Raw genomic sequence first — 22,551 nt, forward strand, 5'->3', positions numbered from 1 at the left:
GCAAACATATGCGACGGTTACAACAGGACTCGATATTGTTGACAGAACGTGTGATCTTGGTTTGAAGTTCCGCAAGCTCCCAGAAGAAAAGGAATTATTGGAGGTTCTGAAAACAATTGGTGTCTCCATAAGGGTACTTGACGGAATTGTACAATTTCCGACAGGACAAATAGATCTGACCTTTGATGAAAGACGAAACGCCGTAGAGGCGAACCGAAGAATCAATGAGCTAAAAGCCGAAGGAATCTCCTTACCAGCTCACCGACTCTATGTCCGTGATAAGATGCCAGTCTACTTGAATTGGGTACCGATTCGAATGACAGACGAGTGCATAAGGAAATACTTTGAAGAACATCACGGCCAGATCAGTGAGATAACGCACCAGAAAAACAAACTAGGAATCAAGAATGGAATCAGAAGAATCCTACTGAGTAGGGAAGCCCTAGAACAAAACCCGATCAAGAGCTACATTACGATCTGCTCGACAAGAATATATGTGAGATACTACGGGCAGACACAGACGTGTGGATATTGCAATGAGCCTGGACATCTGTACAGACAATGTCTAGCAAGAAACCCCCAAATAGAGGTTATGGTAAAAACCAAGAATGATGAAGACGTGGAACAACAAAGTTCTCACGAAAGTGAAGAGATAGGGAAGGATTCCCACGAACCTCCAGCACAAGAAACCTGCACCACACCCTCGCAGGAAGAAAATCGCCAGACCGAGACCAATCAAGCTGACAATCAAGACCGCGTCAAACAGCCAAGCATTACCTTAAAAGGTAATGAGCAGAACACGGAACGGGCGTCGCTCAACATGTCGAAACCAGATCCGAACACCAAGAACGCCAATAAAAGGAGTCGAGAAAGCGCCGAATCCGACGAAATTATATTACCCTCTAGAAAGGCCGTGAGCCTGTCGATTGCTGAACCAATGACATCGAGCTGCTGCTTAAGCTGCAAGAAGCCAATAACCTTGCCTGACGATCGAAACATCTACGATTGCCTGTACTGCGGCATGGAACACGTAGTGATACGCTCCTGTTGCGATAGAGAAATTAAATTTGTGATAACTGCAAAACAATTTTACGAGAGCAATAAGATCAAATGCCCGATGTGCAGCAGAGAAGGGATCATTGCGAAATGCTGCTACAACCTTTTAAAGAAAACGAGAATGAAAGGAAAAGGCGACTGTCCGGGTTGCAGCACGCAAGAAAGCAGAAGTCGAGATTTCTTTTCCTAACAAGAACAATGGATCGACTGACAGTGATAACGCTTAACGTAAACGGCCTAAATAACAGCACGAAGAGATCCCTGATATTTGATTATCTCAAGAAATCAAATGCAGATGTATGTTTTATGCAAGAAACCCACACCACCCTAGAAACAGAATTGATTTGGGAAAAAGAGTGGAGTGGCAGATCCTTTTGGAACTCGTACGATGAAAATTCTGCAGGCACTGCAATACTGCTGAGCCCGAGAAGGCCTGATATAAGAATAATCGGAACACATAAAGACCCAGAAGGCAGAATAATCAACATTGATACAATAATAGGAAACGTCAAGTTACAACTGACAAACATATATGCGCATACTGATAGCGCAAAGAAAAGACCACAATTCTATAGGATGGCCAGAAGCACGTTCAAATCATCAAATAAGATCATAGCCGGAGACTTCAACTCTGTTGAAGAACCAGAGATTGACAGGATCAACACGGTTCCGTTGAAAGACAAAAAAGATACGGAGGCCTTAAAAGAAAGCCTGAAAATAACGGGAGTGAAGGATGCCTTCAGAAGTCTGTACCGAACCAAAAAAGAATTTACATACAAGTACAGTGGTGGGCAATCACGACTCGACCGAATATACGTGTCCGAATCCATCACCTTGAAATCGTGCGAGCATAGATCATGCCCATACTCCGACCACGATGCAGTCCTCCTGAAAACAGTAATACAAGAACGCGAAATCGGAGAAAAGATTTGGAAGAACAACACCATGATATATCAAGAAGACCACTTCCAAAATGAGCTGGCATCAAGATGGGAGAAATGGCAAACCTTACACCCTATCTTATGTCAAACGAAAGTAGAGTGGTGGATAGCGATAAAAGACAAAATCAAAACAATTGCGATAAAACAAGCGAATCGATTGAGAAAAGAGAAAGGCATCAAGCTCGAAACCGAGCTGGAGAATCTGAATAAAATAAGGAAAGAGATTGACCAAGGAAAACCCCTTCTGGATGAATACCGCCGCGCAAAAAAGAAAATTTGGAATCTGGAAGCTGAAAGCCTTCAAAAGCTTCAACTCCAAGCCAAAATTGAAAGCGAAAACTGCCTTGACAAAATACCGTCATTACTATTTGAGAAAATAAGGGAAAGAAGAGAGCCCGCATACATAAACGAGCTTGCGGACACAGACGGCAAGAAGACGACCGATCATGCCAAGAAACGAGTGATAGCAGCCAAGTTCTACCGAGATCTGTTCAAAAACAGACCGATCGATAAGAAATGCTCCGAGGACTTTCTCGCCCATGTCAATGCAACTCTATCCGACGAACAGGTCAGTGAACTAGACTCTGAAATTACCTTAGCAGAGGTCCAAATGGCGGTTTTCAGTCAACATAAGTGCCGTACGCCCGGACCAGACGGGCTTAGTGCGGAATTTTACCAATGGAATTGGGACACAATCAAATATGATTTGGTAGAAATCTTCAACGAACTGTATGGGGGAAATGAGATCAATCAGAAAATCCTTGAAGGCGTTGTAAAAGTAATCCATAAAACGGGAGACAAATCCAATCTAAAAAATTATCGGCCAATCACGTTGCTGAACGTGGATTATAAAATCCTAAGTAAGATAATAACTCTTCGAATCCAGAAATTTCTTCCAAAAATCTCTCATGAACATCAATACGTCAATCGGCCCAACAAAATAGAGGATTTGAACCTTCTACTCAGAGAGATTTCCGAAAACATGAAAGAACGAAAGAAAGGGACAATTGTATCTGTTGACTTCAAGAAAGCCTACGATTCAATTTCGCACGAATTCATGCTGAGTGTATTAAAGAAAATAGGTTTTGGAACCAAAGCCCTAACGTACATTGGAAATGTGTACAAAAATAGCACAGCACGAATATCCGTCAATGGTCGAATCGGCGACACGATCGAAATAGGAAGAGGAATAAAACAAGGTGATCCTATTTCAATGATTTTATTTACCCTGACCACGGAACCTCTTCTCCAGGTACTGAATAAGAAAACCGCTGGATATAAATTGTCAGGAATGAGGAAAGAAATCCTAACACCAGCCTACGCCGATGACATCACCTTGACGACTTCGCGCAGAGCAGACGCCGAATACTGCATCGGAATCATCAAGAAATTCACGCGAGCAAGTAACCTGGAGATGAACGAGGAAAAAACGAAAGGGATACAATTTGGACCAGATGACAGCACACCAGGGTCTAACTTAAGGTGGGTTGACAACATAAAAATAATGGGGATTTCTATAACCAAAGGCAAAAACAAAAAACAATGGAGATCACTCTACGATGATGCCGCTGAAATATGTCGAAAAACCAAAGACCTGAAGATGAGGATTGACGAAAAGGTAATTGTGATTCGAACAAAAATACTCCCGAAATTTGTCTACCTAGGTATTATTGAACCGATGCCGCTCGAGATAAGAAGCAAGCTCAAAAAACTAATCATGAAGACGCTTTTCGACAACTACGCCAGAGTTGAATATGAAACGATCGTCAAAGACAAGATCGCAGGCGGACTTGACCTCTTAGACATCCCAACGAAGCTCGACCTACAGTTCATAAAACCGGCGATCAAGTTCTTAAAAACATCAGAGAGCGACAACAACGACTGGACAAAAAGGGTAGAACAACAGATTGCAATAACCTTTTCAAAGTTCTTAAATTACAGATTGAACAACGCGAGACCGCACGCCTTCAATCCACTTCAACATTGGAAATCTATGCTGCAAGTTATAGAAAACTACCAGATAACGAAAGAAGAGATACAAAAAGAAAGCCTAAGAGCAATTTACAAGAAGGTAATTGCTCGAAAAAGAAGCCGAGATCCAGCGCCCGTATGGGTGAACTGGAAGAATGTATTCAGCAACACGCTTAGACCCGCTGAACGAAACTTTAATTGGGAAGTTGGGCATAACACCCTATATACAAAAGACAGAATGTACGAAAGACTTGGCACGCACAGTTCGGAATGTGAATTCTGTAACACAGGTATCGAAAACATCAGACACCTCTTTGTCAGATGTCAAGTCACCAAAGCAATTATAACCCGACTACTACAAGCCTGGGATAAAGCGGCAAACGAATCTTCAACGCAGCCTTCAGAGAAGCTCATCGTAGGGCTTAATCTGCCTGACAGCCCCAAAGAAAATGCACTGCTTCAAATAATTACAATTTTCAAGCAAGCAGTATGGAGAATGCGAAACAGACGCGTGTACGAGGGAGTTCAGCCGAGTGTCTTCTGGCTGGAAAAGTCCATCACTTTACGAATACAAAACAAAATCAACCAACAGAAAGATATACTTGGACCGATCACCACTGCGACAATGGCGCAAATAAGACAAACCTTTCTAGAATCAACCTAAACGATTATGCTCCGTAATTTTCATCAAAATTTTAATTCACAATCAATATTGTGATCAAATGCTTTTGTAACACTATGTTTCATGATGATGTTAGTTCGCAAAAAGTTTAAGAAACGTCTCTCTATTTCCAATTATACGAAATATGCCTTTCCAAAGATTGAAACAACATTGAAGAGATTATAATAGGCCTGCTTGCATTTAATGAAGACATTCTTTCAAGTTTGTGCTGTATGTAATGTTTCCTTACGTTCAATAGTATGATGAAATATGTGTTGCATCATTTAGTCTTCATGATGATGTTAAATCTTACATCGTGTAAGAAACGCCTCTTTTTGATTTCAAATAAACGAAAGATGCCTATGGTTTATAACCGCGTAATCATCTCAAATCTACAATAAGTCCCGCGTTGGTAGCGTGGCTTGGTGTTTGTGAAATTGTCAGTGATCATTTCCGGTAATTTGATCGCTTTCTCTATATATTCGATGGACAATGTAGGTTGAATTTGTTGAACGCCCTGCAATCCGCGATTGAACTACTGGAAGCGTAGGCGTCGAGTGCTGGAATACGAGAGTCGAATACGCGAACTGAGAAATATAAGTAGCTGAAACTTACCGGTCATTTCACGAGTTTCACAAGGCGACCGCGGCTTATCAGTATGAATGCGTCGTATAGGTCTCCGGCCAGAATAAAAGTTTCCGATAGAATTAGAGCTTACCGAGCGCTACATTATGCGTCGTGGTAAACGTCTCCGCATGATGCTGCCATTAATTAATAATTTTTGAGTACGCTAATGAATCAATAAACTAATAAATGTATCTACTTGGCAGATCGATACTGTTTTAAAACAATGCAATGGATAAAAAGCATTGTAGTCATAGTGTTTACTTCTCTCGTGGTGAACTTCTGGACTTGTACGGCAGACAGCGTCGGTGAGTTGGGGATGATTAGCTTTGCGTTTAGCTACCGTCGCATTCGGAATGTTTTGAAGTATGTGTTTGTGTAATAATGCTGACACGTGCCAACGGACGTGAGCGATGTATCGAAAAAGGAAGGTATAATGAAGAATACGGGTCATACGGATGCACTGTGACACTACTTGAAACGCCGTTTGTGGCTCATTAGGCAAGGTTACAGCTTTGAAGATATGTCATGAATGTAGGCCACGTAGTGTCCAAAATCCTGGGTAACAATATTGAGGAGGTCATGACCGAACAATGTTGAATGGCCACCGCTATAGACGGAAGTGCGTCATGAATTTGAATAGGATGACAGCGCGTCTGTTTGAAAAGCTATGGGACCTCGCGTTCTAAAATAGCTTTCCTAGTAATCCATCATCTCAAGAAATCGCACTCTTCACCATAATATCAAGCGCCGAGCGAGGCATTGCCACGAAGCCCCTTATTGACAAGACCAATTTTGCAGGAGTCCACACATGCAATCTAGAAGAACGTAACGTCACCGTGTTGGCGTACGTGGACTGGCCGTTTCGCGTGGACTGCGACCATCTGCGTCAGGCATGGGATGCGTTGAATCCCGGCCTTGCTAGGAATATTACTAAGGTGCGTTTATGATGATGTAACTAGTAATATCGTATTGTGTTTGCCTCGGAATGTACCTTTCTGTGGTGGGAGTTGGCGTATCAAACTTAAGTGACGATGAATGCGATCCAACATGATTGTGCTTCTGTTACGCCGATTTCACTTGTTCCCCGTCGCGTGCTGTAAAAAACTGCTCTCCAACCGGTATAACACACCAAAATATGCTGGGGTGGGGTGCGCCAATACGGAAAGGTATACGAGAGTGCAAGACAAACTTATCGCACTAAACCGGTCGTTTTCAACCTTAGTTACGCCCGCGAAGCTACTGATCTTTTTGTCGTAATCAGCTTTCCAACTAGACCGCGAGCAGGCCTGGGCAGAGGCACTGACCATTTTTTAGTAATAATCAACTGTCAATTATATATCTACATCGAATGCTTCTAACTAACTCAATACAGGGTGCATGACTGCGCGAGGTCGACACAACAACGTTATAGGTTCGCCGCACCTAAAGGCTGAAAAGCACTTTCGTGACACGCCTCTTCGTCGTCTGATCCACTTTTAATGAATAATTATGTAGGCTAGGGCCTAGGGGTGTTCAAAAATGACTTTGTTTCTCAAATTGTATTGGCTACTTGATAAAATTGTTAAGTTACCTAATTTAAGCCTACACACCAAATTTGATTCAATTCCCACTCGTAGCCGCATTGCTACCGAAAAAGTTACTATTTATTATATAAAAATTAGTAAAAAAACAATTCAAAATTTTCTGTTCACTCGTTGAAAGTGTTGGGTTGTCTAAAGAAACGATGTTCTGCAAATTTGACCCAATTCCAATCAGTGGAAGCGGAGTTATTGCCGTCGAAAAATTCGGATTCGAATAAAATATCTATAATAAATAATGAAAGACTTGGCCACCGTAAATACTATTTTATTCGAATCCGAATTTTTCGACAGTACACATGCCACTCTGTAACATCCTCTATATTTGTAGGCCAATTCGGGAGTTTAATTGGTCCGACTCCTTCCTTAGAGTATCTTAAATTGTGGAAAATGGTAATAAAATAACACTAACGAAGCCACTTATCTTTTAGTGCCGTCTCAGTCGCAACGGCACCGAGGTATCGGAGGGATTATTCACGCTCGCGAGTCTGGGGGACAACGTTGTCTTCAGGGCTGAGTTGGTGAGTCGAGATACAGCGGCAACCCGACTAGACTGCAATTAACTAGACCGCTCTTTGCAGCTCGTAAACGGCACGCGATGCTTGGCGGGCAGCATAGACGTTGACCTTTCTCCGTTTCCTAACGAGACCTGCTTGACTTCCCTCGGCGACGCGAACAAATTGAAATACCTGCAGAACGCAATGGGCGATTATGTGGAGCTGGGTTGTGGCGGTGAGTGCATTCAACATTACATACCGGGCCTTGTGCTGAATTCAAGTGCCCCATATCACAACTCACGCTCAGTCGCTCATATTCAGTGCTACATTCATTTTCGAATATATTGATACAATACTAAATGCCTCGCTTTCATAATAATAATGATTGTTACGTTTCAAATGCCAAATTCGCCAAGTGCCAATTTCAACATGACGAATTCACTGGTTGCAGAGGTTGTCACTGATCAGTAACGTAGCATTTCTACGGTTTTCGGAGTACTCAAGTACATTTTGCCAACATGCGCTGCTGCCTCGAGTGATTATTGTTTACAAAAAGTAGAAATCGATTTTGAGATGGGTTTGCATCTCTAATGCGAGTGAAATTATCATGAGAACCGCTTGAAATAACTCCGCATCATGGTAATTGTATATGATTTCGAAGATTTCACCGACTTGAGGCAGAGTTGGATGGCGAGAAAGTATTCAGCTTCCATGTGAGATTAGAATTATAATTATAGCTACACAGTTTTTTCCAAATTAGATTGGAATTGGAATTATAGCTATACAGTTTTTTTTTCAAATTAGATTAGAATTAGAATTATAGCTATATAGTTTTTTTTGTAATTAGATTAGAATTAGAATTATAGCTACACAGTTTTTTCCAAATTAGAATGGGAGTTACAGCTACAGTTTATTTTTCAAATTAGACTAGAATTAGAATCATAGCTGCAGTTCTTTTTCAAATTTGATTAGAAGCAGAATTATAGCTACAATTTTTTTTTTCAAATCACATTGGAATTGCTGAATTCACGAAAACTTGATAACTGCATCAAGTTCAGTTCTTCATCAAATCAGAGATCATCCTCGTGAGCCTGAGGATGACAAGTGTCTGAACACCGAGCTCCTAAACCATTTTCAGTAAACCATAATTAGATTCGAATCAAAGTTAAAGCCTAGAAACATTTCACAAATTAAATTACCGGCCTTTCGCTCCAATTAGTCAAATTGGCTAGAACTATCTAGCTGTCCAAGTCTCCGTGAATCGCAATTGATCATTCTGCGTTAGTCGCGAAGACGCGTGATTCGGGGCATCCACTTGAAGAGTTTTCAGTATTTTAGCCGCGAAGACGCATATTGCGACACGTCTACTTGATAGTTCTCATTTTTTTAGCCGCGAAGACGTTTATTGCGACGCATCTACTTGAATTTTCCAGTTATTCAGTCGCGAAGACGCATGTAGCAATGCATCTACTTGGCTGTAGGAATTTTTTAGGCAAAGCTGTAGGCCTAGATAGAATACTAACTTCTTTTACTTGCTTGGAATCAGGTGATACTTCTATACTTGGCCGGTAATATCCATACCGCACGGCTGAGAAAATCCGTTTTGCGACGCCGTATTCGCGCTAGTTCTCTTGACGCGATTCTGACATCGGCTCCTGTTTTCGCAGTCGGAAACGGGGCTTACCCCGACGTGATACCGAAAGGCGCTAACGAGGGCGACTTCACGACCACGTGGATATCTGATAATTGTCGGACCGCCAGTTACCGCCACAACAAGCAGTGGAACCATGCGCCCATAAGCTCCCGTCCCGCGGGATACGGCGACACCCTTGAAGTGAGTGGCTTGAGCATACCTGGCGTTTAAAACATGTTTTAAACAGTGTTTTAAGCGAATGCCTTTGAAAAAATTGTATTTTTTCAAACGTTGTCTAATCATGCCGTAATTGTGTTTGTGTGATTCTCGTTTAGATGCCGAGCGTGGACTTTTACGACGCCATCAACTTAACATGTCGCGTCCGGTACAAAGACAAGACTCTGTACCCGGTGTCATATTCGCAATGCATTAGGCGTGAGTAATCGTGTAATTGTTTTATTGATGATAATTTGCAGAACGAACCTTTCTAGTTTTGGACAATACCGCGACTTCACTTACATCCTGCTTCCGTTTTTAGTATAGAAGGTAATTTGCGGAGACAAATATTCGCGATTAAATGGTCCAGTGCGATGCACTGCTTCTGTACAAACACATCTCACTACCGCTTCACATAATCCCATAAGAAATGTGAAGATCGTCTTCTTGTATACTCACGAGTGGTATTTAGTGCAAGTGTTCAATATGCAAGTTGATGGCAATGTAAATCCGCCCGGAATACATCTCTCGTGATATCTTCAGAGAGTGTTGTCGAGGGCCGGCCTACCCTGACCTGCGTGGAGCGTTACGACGTCGGTATGAGCGGACGGACTCGATTCGAATGCTCTGGGCAAACGACCGGGGGTCTGACAAAGGATGGCGAGTTCATGATGCAGTGGAAGAAGGTATGGCCGTGTCGGGTTGTGTTGTCGGCGAGGTATAGTGACTGGGGAAAGGTTCTGGGATGAGTTGCCCGCTAAACTACATGAATAGAGTTTGAAGTTGGAAGTTTAAATAAGGCGACCTCATTGAAGTTTCGGCCACGAATTGAAGTCATCTAGTTTTCGCCATGGTATTTGTCAGTCGCTAGTCATCGATTTCATTTTGAAATATTGGTTCAGGAGCTGTAAGAAATTGCTTACGATTTTTTGAAAACCTTAATCAGCTTGTGTTTGCTAACAGTACTTGTGCAGACGTTGATGTTTCAGGCCAGCCCAGTTCACCTTCAACAGGTTTTGAGGCCAAGCTATTTGGTTTTGAAATTTTGTAGATTATAACGTGGTGTCTGGTTGGAATCGCTTCACTTTGGGGTGGAATTCATGAGCGAACCGAGCGAGAGAATATTTGAAACCCCCACTTCGCGGTAGTAGGCTAATTGCACTTTCAATGAGGACTTGTTAACCCGAGGCCGTGAACCTAGGGTTGCATTTGAAACAAAAATCAATTTAAAACAAACATGTTTAAAACAGGACCCTAATTTAAAACATGTTTTTATTGTTTTTGACTTCTCGAATATTCAATTGTGACGTCATAGTCGATTGACAATTGAAAATATATATGGTAAATATAGCTCCTTTGACGATATATCTGTAGTCTGTACTATTAATGTTGAACCGACTATTTTGAGGGCTCCAATCATCCCACATATCGATAACGGGTGGTTATTGTCCGTAGGCTCATACATGTTTTTTTGGAAAGTATTTACACAATTATGGCATAATTTTACAACTTAAAAAAACACATTTTTTTTAAATAAATGCCTTTGTTTAAAATACAGTTTAAAACATGTTTTAAACAAAGTGTTTTAAAACACCGTTTGTTTTAAATGCAACTCAACATGAACCCCTTTACGGTCATTCGACTAGTTTTTAACGGTCCATGAAACGTCGATGTTGAAACTACAATCATAAAACTAATTTGTCCTTAATTATAAGATCTGTCCTTATCCTGTTTTATTTTCAATGCTCGCCGCCAGTCATAATACTCCAACTTGCGCGTGACGAACAATACTAGACCTTTGCTTGGTTATCAGCTTCCCAAATTTCGCAGTTTTGGAGTTCACGCAAGACGCAACCACCCCGACTAATTTAGGGGTCCGCGCTAACCAAAAGGTTAAAAACTGCCGACCTAAATGTGTTCGTGGCGCCGTCTGTCATTTTGCGCTGTTCCCGATGATGCGACTTGTCGTCACCATGTACGGGTACGCCTTCCAACTGCCGAAGTATTTTCATGTCCTTCGCTTTGCTACAGGCAGTTATAACATGTCTGGCAAATAGCTTGTGATTGCGTTGATAAATTCGGCAATACTTTTCACTTGGGCGTCGCTTGTCGATAGCACTGTGTTTTGACGCAACGGGAAACCATCCAACCAATGATTCGTATTTCTCAGGACGATGCGATCGTGTGCGAAAACCGTTTGTTCGAAGTCGCCGATCCCGGCGCGAAGGACCGCTTCTCCTGTTTGTCGTGAGTAGCGCGCGATCGCCTGTCCGGTACTGTCGCGATAAATGCGTAATCTGTTGCAGTCACGACACCACGGGCAACGAGTCGTACTCGTGCGTGTATAATAAGGACGTATCGAACGCCGACATAGAGGACAAGAGGAAACGGCTCGAAATAACCCTGGATATCGGGTAGGTTTTGGCGGCGACGGTGATCGTTGTGTGTCTGATCGCCAGGATCGTGCCGTTTGGCACGCATTTGGTTGCGTTTGGTAGCGGTCAAGTGCGAGCGGCGGCTGTGTATCCACGCCTATGCAATACCATATAACATGTGGAATTCACCGAGTGGAATATGTCGCAATTCACGAGCATATTCAACGAAACATTCGTTTTCGAATGTATTGATATAATTTTGATGCAACCTTTTTATAGTAATGCTAGTTATTACTATTACATTTCTAATCCCAAGTTCACCAAGTGCCGACTTCAACGTGCCGAATTCACCGGGGAAGTGATTTTAACACGCCTGTAAGATCATTATGTCTAATTGAAACTGCGTACTATACACTGTGAATCCGTTATTGAAATTGGGTGAATATATCAGATTTCCACCTTAGCGTAAGGTGTAAATCAGAAAAACAGCTCATTCAGGGACCATGTTGTGCTCCACACTCATTCCGATGCGTCAAAATGCTTGAATTACGCCGATCCCTATTGAGATATATCCAAGGGGGGGGGGGCAGTGCGTTACTTGTGCCACCTTTTTGCGATTTCATGCGGCTGGTAGGCGAAAACGGAACGCACTGCACCTCTGCGAAGTATCGCCATCAGATTTAGTGTACTTGAATCATTTAATGAATCATTTTCACCCATTGGAAGGGTGTGAAAGCACAATTTGGTTCCCAAACGAGCCGTTTTCCTGATTTACACCCTACGCTAGGGTCAAAATAGACTAAATACACGATTTTCGATTACATACGGTGTAGCAACCTATTGTACTACATTAAACTACTGCCTGCATTAGTATCATCCACGATTACTTTTGCGCGGCATTAATCCGCCGCAGTGTTGAATATTGGTCGCGCCGCCGGTTTCGTGTACAACGGGTGGATGTTCACACCGTATATCACCGGTGGTACATAAGTGTGAATACACACCTTTTCGCTAATAGGGTAGTTACAGCGTAGCGGCACTCTCCCGCGGCTGCAGCACCAATGTTCTTCGCAGTCGACTCCAGAATTCCCACGTGTTAGAGACTTATCTAAACTAGTCTTCTCGTCGCCAGCAAAAGTGTAGAACGAATAAGTGAGCCGTGCTACATAGTCGGCAGCTAAAGAATCATAAAATAGAATATCGACCTGTTGTAAAGTGACCGATTTAATCGAAACGCCGCTGGTGCAAAATTAACAAGTCATCGTAACTTGGCAAATCCAATGCGACGCGCGGCATAACGCCGTCCGAGGAATCGATCCGGATGAAAGGGGTTCTCCGGCGAATGTTACCGCTGAGCCGTGTTTTCCGCCATGTCGTCTTTTCCCGTCTGTTGTAAATTTCCGGCCATTAGTCATCGGGAGTGCGATAAGCGAGATCGCGGTTAACGTTAATAATATCTGCGGCGCGGGGATAATCCGAAAGGCTGTTGTTGATGTCAGGAATTTCGGTTTTAGACATGCTAACCGTCGCGACTTGATGATCTCGGGTTTCACCAGTTACGTACTACTCTTTAATAGATGGATCATAGGCTTTATTAGTTAGCCTACACCTATAAAACTACAAGGTTTTTGCCACACCAAGGTACAAGATACTTGACAAAATGGCGTAATATAGACTCTCGGCGAGGGGCGTTAATGCCTTGTAGGTCGCCATCCGTAAGAGTATTTGGCACAAATCATAGCTCAACAATAGGTATACATTAAGATTAAGCTCATACACATACAGCAACCATTCAGAACATATATGCTCAGAACACTCTGTAGAATATATTTCTGAACATCAATCATACATAATTCAGGAGACGTAACAAGCGTGAAGTTGGTTACAACTTTGTGGAATTATACGCATCAGGTATATCTAGAACTCTGGCAAGCATACGCGACAAACTTCCAATACAAATCTAGAGCATTTAATCTTTAGCCACGGAATCACTAGCGCAGGAAAGAACTATATGCTCACTTATTCAGAGAGCAGTCTGACCATATTAAACACACGATCTAAACACACGATCTAAACACGTAGGCAAGACACGCGAGGAAATAATGGTTGGCACTAATTACTAGTCGGATATCAACGTAAATGAACGAACGGAAGCGGGCCGCGCTGAAAGTCGGCAGCTCAGGAATCGTAATCAGCCATATCGGCTTGGTGATAAATGACTAATGTGGTCGAAACACCAACATTACCTCGAGGTATCGCACGTCCTTTACGCGGGTGATTAGTATTGTAGGAGTGTATTATGCGTGTCCCAAAAGACTTCATTCTAACCTTACAAGCTAGGGAAAATGACGCGTTGAAGCTGCTTTCCGTGGCCTGGGTAGCGATGTTTTTCACTCAGGGTTGTCACGATTTTGCTAAAAATAGAGAGCCGACCTCGTGGGTGAAATTGTGAAAACTGCGAAATTGTACGTCGGCGTTGCAGTCTAAAAATGCATGCGGTCGATTAAAGAGCGCAAGGCGATGCGACACGGTCTGCGCATGCGTTCTGGGGCGTTTAGTCGCTGCAGTGATGACAGCGAGGCGTCTCGCGAAGTCTCCAGGGACCCTTTCTGATACGTTTCTATTACGCTCATGTCTGCTACAAATTCGATTATGTTCTGGCTGGCATCCGAGCCGTTGAATGATGGCGCCTCTTTACGGTCGGTGATTGCGAAGTGATCGATCACGTAACAGGCGTTATTATCAAAGCACTTTGTACATCCGACAGCTGTGTATTGACTATTCATACTATTATCTTTCGAAGTGTAAATGATAAATGAAATAACACTCCAGGTCGAACCAAAGATTTCTTTCGATTACGCGGATCCGAGGGTTTCATAGTAGTCTGCGACTCAGCGTTGCTACTAAGTAGAATTAGAAGTAACGCCGCTAATTTATGCCCAATTATAAGCAGAAGGTCCAAATCTCAAGACATCAACGCCACTTCAAGCGGAAGCAGACAATGAAACGCTTGAACAGTATTGAGAAAGTAGCTGCGGTCGCGTAGTCGTATACTGCTTGCAAAATTGCTTACCAAGTCCAAAAATTTTGCAACCTGCATTTCGTTTGTATCCTAGATGTTTCCACGGTCGGTGAACTTATCATTTGACACTTTACATCTTGTAGCCTACTTTATAGGCCTACAGTTGTAGACGGCCCATTGTCTGCTCATTGTGTATCATAAACGGCTAAGTGAAACAAATAGGTTGACATTGCGTTATGCTCAACGTATCGCAATATCCTATTCCTACCTGAAGCCAGACTGCGCGGGCATTGTTTCTTATATCAAGAAGCGCATGATGAAAAGTTGTGACGTAGACAACATTGTCAGAATGAAGCAACACGGTTTTTCACCAGCTGTGTACGCACAACTTCAGTGTTGTTGCCAACAACTGCTGCTGTTGAACGTTCTTTCTCCGTTCTTAGTAAGGGCAGACACTTTCTACCTGAGAATGAAGGAAAGTATCTTTTGTTGTACTTCAACAAATTTTAAGTATTCCTACCATAATCCGGGATGTAACTACTGGAATTCTTCATAGGTCCAGATTTCGTTAAAATAAAGTTTTTTCATGTAAAAATTTGTCAGTTTTTAAGTCGAAAAGTTTTTTTCAGACCAAACTACTTCGTAAGGACAGACATTTCCAAGCAGAAATGAAGATAATTAGTATAATTCTCTAACATTGTGTGCAAAAACGCCTAATCTACATACGCGCGGGCAAAATTTTGTCAAAGTCAAGTTTTTAAGTCGAAAAATGTCAAAATTTTCCGTTTTTTGGATTAAAAAAATCGCCGTAATCACAAAAAAAACACATTCAACTTTTTGAAATTTAAATTTTAAATTCGAGTCGTTTTTCTCCTAAACAAACTGCTTACGTAGAAATAGGAGCATTCCAAACACATGTAGTGCAAGAATGCCGAACGTAACCCCTGACCATACGTTGAAATTTGTGTGCAGCGACGTGCAAGCCGACGACTTCGGAAACTACCAAGCCGTGCTGTGGACGGTAGTGAACGGCCGGTGGAAGAACGACACTTGGGCGGTCGTGCTGCTGGAAGACCGCACGGCGTACTACATGAAGCTCGTAAAAGTTTTGGGCGCGTTGTTGGCCGTGATCATACTGGTCACGGCGGTCTGCGTTTTGGTGCGGGTGTACTGGATCTACATCTTGGTGGCGTACAAGAGATCGCAGCTTTGGAAGTATGACAGAGGTGGGTGGCGTTCGGCTTTCAGGGTCTGGATATGTTCGAATTTTCTGATTCCCAGTGCTTTCTAATTCGATTGATTGATTGATGGCGAATATCTTCGAATTGGATTCTCTAATCCAGGGTTGTAATGACTCGAGTCACAATTTTCTGATGACTTGACTTGACTCGAGTCATTTTTTCAAAATGCAGAAATGACTCGACGCGACTCGAGGTAATCTGTGTATTGACTCGAGACTCAGACGACCAAGACCAACATTTCGTTGTGATTTCGAAGAATAGTGAAGTAACCACACTATTGGGATTTCGTCTATTGGTACCGGTACTTGAAAATGCGACCAGAAACTTTTAAAAATGAGGAAACTCAGTATATTATAAATGCGAACCATTCGATATCGCCATACAGAGTTGTAAAAAGCGGGTTTAACAAGGCTTTAACTGGAAACTGAGCAGTCAACACAATGACTTGGACTCGGACTCGAGTCGTAATACCATGATTCGGACTTGGCCCTCTGCTCGATGGCTTGGACGCGGACTTGACTAGGTGGTGTATTGACTTGTGACTCGCAGCCTTTGACTTGGTTACAACACTGCTCTAATCCCGAATACCTTAGAATCCGATGTTTTGATTCCATACCCGACCTAATTCATTCGATACCGAGTACTTTACAGTTCAATTTTCACTGCTTCTGGATGCGGATATAAATCCGAATTTGTTTGATTTTCTGGTCCCGAACCGGTTTTATTTCGATTTTTTTATCCCGAATCTCTTGTAGAATCTGATTTTCTGATCATGAATAGCCTATGTTAGAATTCGATGTTGTGATTCCGAATATGTCCCAATTTCAGCTTCGGTAATCTTCAAGTTCCAAAATGATTGATTGTAATCACATTACAGACGACAAGGACTACGTGGCATACCTGTCCTACCTCTACGACAAGGGCGATGATGACGTATCGGCTGCGGTAGACAATGCGGCGACGTTGCGCATTGTCCAAGCGATCGGCAAGTACATGGAGCTGAACGACTACACGTATTACGATGAGCAGAAACAGAGCTCCTTCTCTGGTGAGTGCGGTCAGGCGCTTTTGAATTGTATGTGCACGATCGGCACGTGCGTTGTGTATTCATCACTGCTGTCGCCGATGTCAAATGCCTTTTTCCGTGTAACCACGCTCTGGTATTTCGACGTGTGTTGTTGGTGATTGTGGTGTGACGTTAGGCTTTCTCTCGTCACAGCCGAAGTGGAGAACGTCACCAATCTCGTGGAGAGATGCCATCGCATGATTCTGGTCGTCACGCCCAAGTATCTGGAGGACAGGTGGAGGCGTTTTCACGCCGAGTTGGTGAGATATTTCTCTCTTCAGCAGAGGTTGTCATTGTTGTTTGTGATAATCATGGTGTTTGTCGACGGCAATAGTCATTTGCACCAGGCCGATATTCCTTATTGTGATTCCGTATATGCGGAATTTTAGCACGGCCCACTGCTAGGCTTTTTGTAAGACACGGGCGGACTCGAACCCACAACCCATTGTTGTTGTAGCCGGGGATTATACCACTACGCTATCTCGCCACCTGCTTTGAGCAGAGGTGGCCAATAATGAAATACTTATGCTTTTTCAGAGTGCTCTAGTAGGTTTCGTTTACTTGCGCTACCTGAGTTGTTATGATTTCTAAACTCTTCTACTTCATAGTTTTCATTTGTGTCGACGAAACTCGGCCTGGATTACTTTTTTACTTTGAAAATCCGACTTTTACTTGTGAAGTTACTTCTACCTATGTAGCTACGACGTTTGCTTTGACCACCGCTGTTGTCACGATTATGGATTCGACAATGAGAGAGAGAACTTTTTTTCGTGATCTACACAGGTGGTCACAGGTGAAAATGAAGGTCTGAACTGTAACCAAATATTTTTAACAGGTAGATTTAGTTGAGAGGTCGCATACTTTTAGCGGTAAATCGGGGGCGTCTGTACTGCCGAAGGTGCAAGGTTCATCTAACGCGAACTTGTGACTAATGAGACTGCAGATAGACAAGTTTATCAAAAATATATTCAGTTGGTCCGGCCAAGGTGGACTCCGGAAATTCCTACCTGAGTGTTGGAAGTTTATCCAGGCTCCTCCTCGCCATTTCATCCGTCCAAGCGGTGTCCTACAAAGGCCTAGGAGTGGGCCGTGCTACAAGTCGGCAGCTACGTAATAAAAATGAAGAAAAATTGGCCTGGTGTAGTGTAATTGACCATAGCAGTCGACAAACACCATTATTATCACAAAACAACAACAACGCCTGTTTCTAGGTCATTTCGGTCGTAAAAGCAATAAAAACTTGTCTTATTACTGCTTTGTACCTTTCAAAGTAAAAATTCTAAGTAAGATATCTACCTAAAAGACTGCGTGAGTATTCTAAACGTATTCTATACGATGTTCTTTTGAATTCTCTACTAGTTGCTGACGATTACCGCCGACGAGTGTCAGCCGAAAATTATTCGGGTTCATTTCAATATGAATATACTATTCAATTGTATTCTGAAAGCAGTTTCCGTCTTTGTTACAGGGATTCCATGGTCTGCTGGAGTCGCGCATGGGACTCATCGTCATCCTGACGCCAGGCGCGAGAAAATGCTTGGAGAAAAAGGCGAAGAACGATAAAGTCTGGGGCAAACTGAGTGTAGCTTTGAAGGTGCGTAGGGTCGTACCTTTGCGTGCGCCTTTGGCAAAACGAGAACTGCTATTGTCTCGATATGTCACTGGGTCGCGAATCAGTTTGCGATCTCGTGGGTTGAACCGGGTGCAATAGTTCATGCGAACCATGTAGCGCAAAGCTAGGAACGTCGGCGAAACTGACATTTCCGTGAAGTCGTGACCCGCGCGTGGCATTGTCCCCAAGTACGATGAAATAATTATCGTCGAGTTAATACCAAATTGTCTTTATTTGGCGTAAAACTGGTATTGTTCTCTTTGTCGCCGCCGAAAAGGTACATATTTGAACTTCCACATTATCCATGCTCTTACGACCGTAAGTGGTCAAACTAGTCGTCGTCGTCGGTACGCTAGTAGAAGTTACGGCGTTAATTTCTACTCGAGTTCAAATAGAATTAGCAGTTGTCGAGAAGTGAAAAATTAAGTATTCTTGAGCTAGTTTTCCTGAAAAACTCAAAACAGATGAAGCTGCCTCAAATTATAACCACTAGTGTTATAACCTAGGGTTATCATACGTCCGCTTTTAATAGGATTTGTCCTCTTTTTTCACTTTTTTGAAAGTGTCCTCGGAGGACGCCGAAATCTCCTCTTTTTTGAGAATTCTGGTTAAATATAGGGCAAAATTCGACTGAGATACAGTAAACCAGCACTGAAGTAACGCTCGGCGGCTATTTCGGGAGCTGGGCCGGAAAATTGACCTTTTTTTCAGTCAACCGACCACGAAGTGCAAAAAATTCACCGTTTTTTGGGGATTTTCCTCCGGTATGGCAGGTCTGAAAATTTTGAAAAGGTGACCTCTTTTCAGATTTCCAAAATACGGTAACCCTGTATAACCGGTAGTGCAACTAGACAAAAACCTTCTCGATCGATTGTGGACGGTTCAAGTACTTCGTCACTGACCGCGTCTGTTATGACGTCATAACTACCGATACTCGGCTGGAGTTATTAAACGTCGAGTGGAGTATTCTAATATCACACCTTATGACGTCATAAATACGTAACATTTATGCGAAGGCAAAGAAAATAATTTTTCGGGAAATTTTTCGAGAATATCTGTTTCTCTGCACTTGGTGACAATGCCTTGGGCCGATCGCCACTCCGCAGAAATGTTATTCTCGCCAGCGTACGCGGTGTGTGCTACCTGTTTCGTACGTACTGTAAGTTGGGTGAGTTTTGACCAACCAAAAAAAAACAGCTTTACCAAATTAGATCGAAATTAGAACAATAACAACACGAGTTTTTCCAAATTGGATAGAATTGGAATTATAGATGCACATTTTTTCAAAATTAGATTGAATTTGGAAATGCTGAGTTTGCAAAAGGAAATGCAACAAAAATCAAGCTCAATTCAAATCGAATCACAACAGCGCAGACTCATAAGCATGAGAACGGCAAATGTCTTTAAACCAAGCTTGGCTCGTTCCGCAATACGCAGTTCCCCTGTGGCATTTTCAAGGAAACCAGAGATTAGATTAGGATTGAATTTAGAGCATGGAAACATTTCACGAATTAGATTAGAATTATCTTTAATTAATCTAATTATACTACTAGAATGATCGAATTGTCCAAGTCTGCTGTGGTATATGATAGGCCGAGGGTGTCAAGGCTTCTACGGTGGGAAAGATGATCAAAGCTGTAATTCAATTGTCGATGTTAATGCGCGTCTCGGTGGAAAGAGGAGTATAATATCAATACTTGAAAACTCCGTTTACATCAATGGTTCCCAACCAGCTCTGAAGGGGGGCGCGAAGAAGCAGTCAACTGAAAAACAATTTCGCGATTTGCGCGTTTTACCTCCAATTCACGCGTGTTACTCTATATATACACCGAATTTCATAATTTTTAATTCGGTCATCAACAGTTATAACCTTCCATGCCATCAAACAATCTGTTGGGGTTGCTAGCATCCCGGTTGGATTTTGTGATATGACAATAAGGGGGGCGCGAAATTTTTCACCATCATAAAGGGGGGCGTGTCTAAAAAAAGGTTGGGAACCACTGGTTTACATGATATATTACTCTCGCGAACAAGACGCCTTTTTTCTCTCGCCAGACGAACCGGGTCGTGAAATGGCACGACGGCATGGACGACGGCAAGCTCACGAGACACTTAGAGTACGGCTTGCCGAAGCTGATGGAAAAGGCGCGCGGGGAACACGACAACCCGCACTTCCGCTACGAGCTCAAGTATCAGCAGGAGCTGATTTGATCCCGGGGTCGGCGATCGATTGTGCAGTGTGAAGATGTGACGATCGGGTAATTCGATGGGTCGTTGACTGACGACAATGCACTCCGCTACGTCTTAGGTACGGATTTCCTACCGAATCTGGATCTGCGCGACGGGTTTGTTTCCGGTTATAATTACAAATCTGTTGTCTCCGATATTTCATCTCAGATACCCACCAGTGCCGTGTATCACAATTCAAGCTCATATTCGCTGAAGCGTTCATTTTCGAATTCATTAATATCATGTTGATGCACGAATAATATTGGTCGCTTCATCTCCCACGCCGAATTCACTGGTAACCATCTGATACACGGTCGATTGCCGAGTCGCGAATTCGGCGCGTGTTTGTCCTGTTACAATGATTTCTTGCGCTCTCGAAAACCAAAAGCCCTTCGCGCAGTCATCGCCGTTAGTTTAGTGACTGTGCTGCTCCATGCGCGGAGTTTTCGTTTCTTTCACACTAGTGACGCTGCGATCGCGATTTGAGCAATCTTGCCGCGTTGACTCTATGCTTGCCATTTCGAAACTGCTTCATATTATATTATGTCTACACTATATTTTCATTGATCTTACATCTACCGTCCTATACACCCTTAAGCAGTATTTTCGTTGCCATATCACGTTAAGCGGCGTAGACAAGGGAGAAGCAAAAAAGCGGAATTGTGTTATTACTTTTTGTCCGTTAATCGTGATGCATTTGTGATAACATTTTATTGCGATAACTTATGCTTGTGTCCGTGGCCGTGCTCGTTTCTTTATTGGCTTATTATTTCTTAGTAGAATTATCGTCCGGGCTTGTTTGTGCAATCAGCAAAATCGTTACTGAAGCTTCAAAGTGCCATTTCTCCCGTCCTGTTTGTTCGTTGCTAGCAAAGGCTTGTTGCAGTTCCTATGATATTTGCTTCCTTTGAAGTACTATCTGTCACTATACTTCGCAGACCTTGATTTCGTTTTTCTAATCCCCAAGTGTTTCTTTCGTTTTCTCGGAGCCTTGTACTCCTGCTAAATCAATCATCATATACGGTCAGAGTTATATTATGTCGTATCGCACCTGAATATAGAACAGTGTTGACGGGTCGCGTACAGGAAAATTGTCCCTCCAAACCTAACAATCATGAAATGTGACGTAAGAGTCGTGTTTTATCGAGGGTCGCTCCCTACTTCTTGGCACGGAGAGTTGCAATCCGCTCTTTTAGAACCTTTCGTGCTAGTGTTATTGTTGTGTGTGGTTGTTGCACAACATATTTCCTCCATGCTGCTCTTAGATATTTTGTATACTCTACTTGGCGGTTGTTTTACATATTTATGTCTCAGCTGTTTTCGAATAAACCATGTTGTGTCTCATGAATAATTACCACCTTTGACCGATCTAGCATTAGCCCGCTCGAAGATTGATCTACAGCGCGACAGCCGCGTCTACTTCGTATTGCGTGCAAGTTAAGCATGCCGCTGATGATAGCTGCAAATCTCAGAGATACTACGCCCAAGTGTGGACTTTGATGTGTACAAAGGTGTTTTTGTACTTCTTTTATATAGTAGACTGGGGAACAATTTTATGTTTGCACTTGATTTAGGCTAATTTTGGTGTGCTGATCCCAAAGATGTCGCTGGTTTTCTTCTATCACGTCAAGTTTTTGCTCTACGACATATGTCCGAAATACGCAAATTTTCACGAATTTAACCATATTCTATTTCCATACTTTATAGAAAGCTACACTTTATTCATCTAATAAGTTATGGCCGAGGGGTAAATTGCATTATTAAACATAAAGGTACTGGTATCGATCTAGGCCAGGGGTTCTCAGCCATATTTTGGCTGTGGCCCAT

The 22,551-nt window shown here is 42.7% G+C and overlaps 2 protein-coding genes across 2 annotated transcripts; both read left to right on the forward strand.

The window, feature by feature from the left end:
- The first annotated feature begins 972 nt into the window (after positions 1 to 972).
- LOC145441464 (uncharacterized) lies at positions 973 to 4,900 on the forward strand. Its single transcript, XM_080319336.1, has 2 exons — positions 973 to 2,565; positions 3,250 to 4,900. Exons 1-2 carry the CDS (start codon positions 1,111 to 1,113, stop codon positions 4,630 to 4,632), a joined length of 2,838 nt encoding a protein of 945 aa, XP_080175462.1. The 5' UTR covers positions 973 to 1,110; the 3' UTR covers positions 4,633 to 4,900.
- Positions 4,901 to 5,049: 149 nt separating this feature from the next.
- On the forward strand, positions 5,050 to 22,075 carry LOC145441465 (interleukin-1 receptor accessory protein-like 1). Its single transcript, XM_080319337.1, has 14 exons — positions 5,050 to 5,561; positions 6,055 to 6,191; positions 7,265 to 7,354; positions 7,415 to 7,565; positions 8,998 to 9,164; positions 9,299 to 9,398; positions 9,723 to 9,865; positions 11,350 to 11,426; positions 11,486 to 11,593; positions 15,549 to 15,802; positions 16,695 to 16,865; positions 17,037 to 17,143; positions 18,352 to 18,477; positions 20,551 to 22,075. Exons 1-14 carry the CDS (start codon positions 5,480 to 5,482, stop codon positions 20,704 to 20,706), a joined length of 1,869 nt encoding a protein of 622 aa, XP_080175463.1. The 5' UTR covers positions 5,050 to 5,479; the 3' UTR covers positions 20,707 to 22,075.
- The last annotated feature ends 476 nt before the right edge of the window (positions 22,076 to 22,551 follow it).

This window comes from Botryllus schlosseri, chromosome 6 (assembly GCF_051294905.1).
Source record: "Botryllus schlosseri isolate E-star chromosome 6, Bs_hap1, whole genome shotgun sequence".
Lineage (NCBI taxonomy): Eukaryota > Metazoa > Chordata > Ascidiacea > Stolidobranchia > Styelidae > Botryllus > Botryllus schlosseri.